The 6,242-nt window shown below is 36.4% G+C and overlaps 1 protein-coding gene across 1 annotated transcript; it reads right to left on the bottom strand.

Moving 5' to 3' along the window:
* Positions 1 to 276: 276 nt before the first annotated feature.
* On the bottom strand, positions 277 to 5,061 carry LOC113297807 (preprotein translocase subunit SCY1, chloroplastic-like). Its single transcript, XM_026546388.1, has 8 exons — positions 4,785 to 5,061; positions 3,873 to 4,030; positions 3,395 to 3,780; positions 2,682 to 2,981; positions 2,514 to 2,603; positions 2,199 to 2,322; positions 1,224 to 1,387; positions 277 to 855 (listed from the first exon to the last, which is right to left on the bottom strand). The coding sequence occupies exons 1-8, from the start codon at positions 4,973 to 4,975 to the stop codon at positions 628 to 630; spliced, it is 1,641 nt and encodes a 546-aa protein (XP_026402173.1). The 5' UTR covers positions 4,976 to 5,061; the 3' UTR covers positions 277 to 627.
* Positions 5,062 to 6,242: the final 1,181 nt, after the last annotated feature.

Raw genomic sequence — 6,242 nt, forward strand, 5'->3', positions numbered from 1 at the left:
TGAAGTTTTTGAAGGCATTGTGAAATCAAGAAATTCAACAATCATAAAATGATGAAATTGGAGATAAATAGCTTTCTAGAGATCAAATTTCAAGAAATTAGCTCAAGAAGATTCGTCTCTGGATCAAGAAACAGTTAGATGCGATTTTCAGATTTCCTACAAGGAACGGAACATTTGCAGTAATCTGAGAACTATTAGCAGGGAAGAAGCTGATGTGAGGAGGGAATAACTGAGGGTGGAAATAAGATAAATTGTTTTACGTACTCACAAAATAAATTGAACTTTGAACCATGTACGATTATAGTCGCACATTAATATAGTTGGATTTTATCTACGTACTGTACCTTGGTTTTCAATCGTTCAATTTCTCCTCGAATTCTTACATAAAAACTTCTAAATTGACAGGACGAGAAAGGTAAAGAGCTTGAAATCTTCTGCTAATTTTATGTACAGTACAATGAGATACAAATATGAACATTACAAATGGTTTAGAACAGAAGAAAGGGAAAGGAGAAAAGAACATATTTACGTAATGCGTGAGTGACTATAAAGTGCTTCCAATAGGTCTCAATGTTTACCGTCTCTGCATGGCTTTGTAATCAGCATCAAAATCTTCTTTCTTCAAAATCAGTACTTGTTATCCATGTCGTAGAACTCTATATTCTTGTACTTTTGTGATATAATTTCAGCTTGAACTTTCCTTGCGGTATCCGTTGCACAACCTACGAGAATGAGAACGGAAGTACCAGCAAACCCGCGAAAAGCAACTAAATGAGTTGTTTGTTCTACCACGGCAGGACCAGCAGCAAGTAGTGCCAAAAAGGCAGAACCAAGAACTGATATACGACTAAGAACCTGAAAAGTGACAATTACGGGAACACTTCATTAGCGTGTGCGATGCAAAACTTCTGTCTTGTTTATATTTGAGGCAGGTGAAAAATACTACAGACTCAATAGTGGGCTCTACATGTTTGCATTTGAGAAGGTGTAATACCCGTTCTAGAGCCGCAAAAAATTTGTCATCTCTGCTATTGATGAATAGGTGGTCCATTTCTCAAGGCCAACCAATCTTAATTCACACCCAGACTATCTAGTTTTTATATCAACTTTCAAGAGTAAGAGTAAACACAGGAACTAATGGAAGAAAATCATATATCTATGGTAGAGATCGAAGCTAAACTATCTTGTGCTCAAGTACCACATGTTCAGAGAGAAACTGTTACCGTTCTAATAAATGCAGCTGTACTTTTCCCAGGACGGACAAGAGGGATTGATGCACCCTGGCGCTTCAACTGTTCACTCACATCATCGGGGTCCAGTTGCAGAAACGTATAGTAGTAGTTGAAGAAGGCTATTAGTAGTATATTGGTTGGCAGATAGAAAGAACCTGGTCATTGTTTTCTACCATCAGCAGATTTTCATGATGGCAAAGTTAAATGATGCTTGCTCAAGCATCAAAGCTGAGATAATTATAGAGTCAATAAAGTTGGTTACTTGTATCATAGTTGGCTTAGTTACACCTTTTGGAAAAAAACATGGGGCAGACCAATTCAACAGCCAACACTGAGTGAAACACTCAATATGTTTCAATATTATTCTACCTTGAAAAACAACCTCAGACAAATCAATCAAAATTGCAAGTTTTGTTCACCAACTATAACAGCATGTTTGGTTCAAGGAATTGAATTTTTGGTAATCCAGAATGTTGCCAATTCCTACACTTATGTAATTAAGAATCTTGATTCCTAGGAATCCGATTCCCTCCCACATAATAGATTTTCATTGCACTGGTTTCATAGTGCAATGGAATTGGATTCCAGGGTAAAACCAAAAGTAATTGAATTACCTCAACCAAACGCTATTTTTTTGGATTTGAACTTAATTCCTTGGAACTCAACTCCAAGAATTGGATTACCCCATAATTGAATTCCTAGGATTCCAGTTCTTCCAATCAAATGAGGTGTAAAGGCAGGTCAACAAGACTTAAGTCAAACACTAGTGACTTTCAAAGTTAAGCTCATAAAGTAGGGAGACACGTGAACTTCAATCTCGAGCACGGCCCCAAATCAAACTAGAAATGAACCGTCAAAGATTCTTCATTCTCATGTATCACAAGTAGTATGCTCTTTGGTCATTGTGTCAAGTTTAGTACTAAACATACGTATTGTTCATAAGAAATGAAGAGAACAGTTGTTTACCTCCCGGGTTTAAAGCAACTGCAGCATACTTTAAAGCCGATATTCCAGTGAAGCGTGCTAATGTACCAGGGAGAGCCAGGGATGATGTTGAAAATATGATTGGCATCACTCCAGAGCTATTTACCTGATTACAAATAATTAACGGCCATGAGATTAAGAACGTGATTTATAACCACCAACCCTATATGGTACATACATTGTTATTGTCAAGGCACTTATTTTAGTTCGATATAGGTGAACCTTAAGTGGAACATCGCTCTCTACAATAAGAGAAATGAATTGGAGGTGAGCAGATCAAGAACATGGTACACAAACCTTGAAGGGAAGGTAAGCAGACTTTTGAAGCCCAGCACCCCTTGTGTTATATCTTGAGGCATAGTTAAGTGGAATTTTCCTCTCAGCTTCCTGAAACATTTACCTTAAATTAATTCAGTGAAACCCTTAATTCCACCAAAAGCACATAGAATCAAGTTTATAACTCACCTGGACATAAACAATGCTAAGGACTAGAAGGAAGAAGGAAACAACAATAAAAATAAGTCCAACATAGTTCCCATCCTGAAATGCTTCCGCAACTGTCCTACCAAATGACGCAGGCAAGTACGAGATAATACTCGTAAAGATTAAAAGAGATGTTCCATTTCCAAGTTTTAGGTCTGTGATCCGTTCACCAATATATGTTGTAAGTACTGAACCAAGGGTTAATAGTACCACAGATGAGAGCACCCACTGCGTGGTGAAGTCATTGGCATAGGGACGAAGGTATAGTACTTGACCAATAGCCTGAAATCAAAGAAAATAATTGGATTATTAAACATATGAAAGCCAAAAAGCTCGAGAGCTCAGAATTTCTTTTCGTTTAGTGACAGGGTTAAACATAGGGCCAACCATGACCATCCTGAAAGAATATTCTCACACAATCATCAAAAGGTAACAAGAATGCAGAACAAAGTTAGTGGTAGAGTTAGAATTCGATTTTGAAAAACAATAAGCTCTACTAATGGAAGATAAAAGAGTTATTTTGCGTGACTTGGGAATTTCTACACAATTTCAATGTTTCTAATAGGTTCATCCAAATATCTTTGAATTGGTAAGCAGATAAACTGTTCACACACACTACTTCGACCAATCAAACTCATGAAAGGAATGAATCATTCAGCATTCAGAACTAAATTAGAAAATATTGAGTTTCATACCTGTACTACTGCGAACCCAACAGAAGCATAGCGCGTGTACTGAAGAATTTTCTTTCTTCCAGCTTCTCCTTCCTTCTTCTGAAGTTCTTGCAACTTGGGGTAAATCTGCGTAAGAAGCTGAAACACAATCGATGCATTGATAAAAGGAACAATACCAAGCGAGCATATCCCAAGACGCCCAATTCCTCCTCCAGAAAATGAATCCAAAGTACTAAGTAGACTGTTCTGATCCAAATTACCAACAAAAGCATCCCGATTGACTCCGCCTAACGGCACATATATTCCAAGTCGGGATAAAGCCAAAAAACCTAAGAGCTTTAGGAACTTTCCCGGCAATGGACCTTTGAAGAAGTCACCAAAGTCAATAGAACTATCTTCAATTGCAGCTGTCAATATATCAATGTACCTTAGAGTTAAGAACAATAGACCCATTATTCGCAACTTTTGAACATGTTTTTCGACTGGCGGGAGTACCAACCTGCCACTCCTCGAGCTGAAGAAGGTTTGACCTTTGGTGTGCCTGATGTGCTCTCAAATGTTTGAGAAAACAAGTCTACAGCACTTTCCCATGCAGCAGTAAGACTGAAAGATGTATCCGAGTTGATACGTAACGGATCAAAAACCGCAGCATCACATCTGGCAAAAACAAACCAATTAGCAACAAAAGGAGGGTATCAGCATGGACTATAAATGCATCATATGCAACATATTTTGGGCCACTTGTTTTAGAATATATGGAGAAATACAACTGAAAAGCTTCAAATGCTCCTTAATTCAATAAAAGGCTGCAGTGATGTCTGTGATCCAAATCAAAAGTAGCCTGTCTGGCCGATCAAAAAAAATAAAATGTAGCATGTCTGCGAATATATCAACTGTGATTTCTCTATATCCACTGTGATTTCTCCCCTCAATTCATAGTCATGAGACAAATAGGACAGAAGTTACAAAGAATTAGCAGTAGGATAATGTTCATCAATGAGAATGTCCTTCAACAACCACGAAAAGGATATAGATAGCCGTAGCTGTAAATAACAGTCATGTACTGGTTACGATAACTCGAGGATAACCCATAAACCAACGGTATTGTATCATAACTTCAATTACTCTCTGCTGAGTTAGAGTGATTCACATACAATCAAGGCCTTTCAAAGATTGCCCGAGTTTGTGACCTAGCTATCTTTCACGAAATCACATGAACATCTCTTCTACGGTACAGAAATGATGATCTATACGAACCCTAATAGTTCAAAATAAGTAAGTTGATACCAATAAAAAGCAAGCAATGAAAATCCATCTTGAAAAAATTAATAATGAAATGTAATTTAGTTACCCATTAGAATAGGTTTCCGGGGAATTTCACATTACAGAGAGAAGGTATTTAGTAGCTTACCTTTTGTTAAATGGTAAACCAAGCTTCAATATGGATTTATTGTTGGGATTTCTTCTGTCAACAGCAAAACTAGCTTTACAAATAGAAACTCTTCTTCTTCGCTTTGTTGTGTTTAAATTTGAGAATTTTAAGCACAGATTCGATGAATACGAAGTAGAAGCAGCAGCAGCTTCCATGACTGTTAGCAACATTCTCCCTCACTCACAAAGGTCTGTTTTCTGTGCTTCTTCCGCAATGGATATGGTTAGTTCTGCAATTGAACCGGCAAGAAACCAATAAAAGAACCAGGACGGGTTTGAATTTTTTTGGCTCAATATTATATAGTCACTCCGTCCCTAATTAGATGACCTAGTTGTAGTTTGCAATTTTTAAGATAAGGATATTAGTAAAATTTAGAAATGACTTATCTCTTAAACTATATCACGGTTTTTCGTAAATTTTATACCGTTTGAAAAGCATTTTAAAACACTTATGTAACGAATATAAACATAACTATCAAATTATACATATTTCTTATAGTAATAAAAATAGGTCATTTATTTATGGGACAAAACTTAAAACAAAATAGGTCATCTAATTAGAGACGGAGGGAGTAACACATTTATATGGTTAAGCAGCACCCTCATTTCTCAGCTTTGACTTTGATAAGGTCAAATATTCATGATGATATCGCTTCAACGTTCTATGAAAGGTCGAGTTAAGGCATGAAAGTGGAGACTAGTTAGCTTTAAAATTTTCAAACAAACAAGATGTTCTTATGGACTAATCTGGGACTAAGCTACAACATCAACTAATGGCTTCTATCAAAATATACCTGATACACTTTACTTAACAAACTAGAAGAATCCTTCTTTTTTAGCTTTCCAATTTAGTAATCATACTTTCCCTGAAGTTCTTTACCTTTGGGACCCTTAATTTGTACTCCCTCCATTCCTTTTTAATAGGCTGGTTTTGTTTTTAGAGAAAATTAAGAAAATTAAGAGAACTAGTCATTGAAAGTGGTCCTCATGACACTTGTCAATAAAAGAAGTGAAGTGAAATGGTCCCCATGACACTTGTCAGCAAAAGAAGTAAAGTGAAATGGTCCACATGACACTTGTCATCAAAAGAAGTTAAGAGAAAAGTGGTCCCAGAAAACTAAAGTAACAATTGACTTTCCCAATTAGGAAACCAGCCTATTTTTTGAAACATCTATTTATAGAAACCAGCCTATTAAAAAAGAACAGAGGGAGTATGTTTCATTACTCGAAGCTTTAGATTATCTCCTTCAATTATCAACTTGGTCCCTATAATCTTCTCAATTCAGTGATTTAATTAATTTACTGGATTCTCTTTATTTTTTTGTATGTACTGTAGACTGAAGTACGAATAACATGGAAAACGGAGAAACGGCAGAGTTGACAGATCAAACTCTGTTACCGGATAACTCTAGTTTAACTAAATTATTACTTGAAGAGA

The sequence above is a fragment of the Papaver somniferum genome, chromosome 7, assembly GCF_003573695.1.
Source record: "Papaver somniferum cultivar HN1 chromosome 7, ASM357369v1, whole genome shotgun sequence".
NCBI classification, from domain to species: domain Eukaryota; kingdom Viridiplantae; phylum Streptophyta; class Magnoliopsida; order Ranunculales; family Papaveraceae; genus Papaver; species Papaver somniferum.

Bases quoted from the DNA above. Each gene is read 5' to 3' on its own strand.
- LOC113297807 (XM_026546388.1), bottom strand. From the start codon at position 4,975: ATGTTGCTAACAGTCATGGAAGCTGCTGCTGCTTCTACTTCGTATTCA. The intron at 3,781-3,872 runs GTTGGTACTCCC...ATATATTGACAG, and splicing joins TTCAGCTCGAGGAGTGGCAG to CTGCAATTGAAGATAGTTCT. The intron at 2,323-2,513 runs GTTTGTGTACCA...ATTTGTAATCAG, and splicing joins CTGCTTACCTTCCCTTCAAG to GTAAATAGCTCTGGAGTGAT.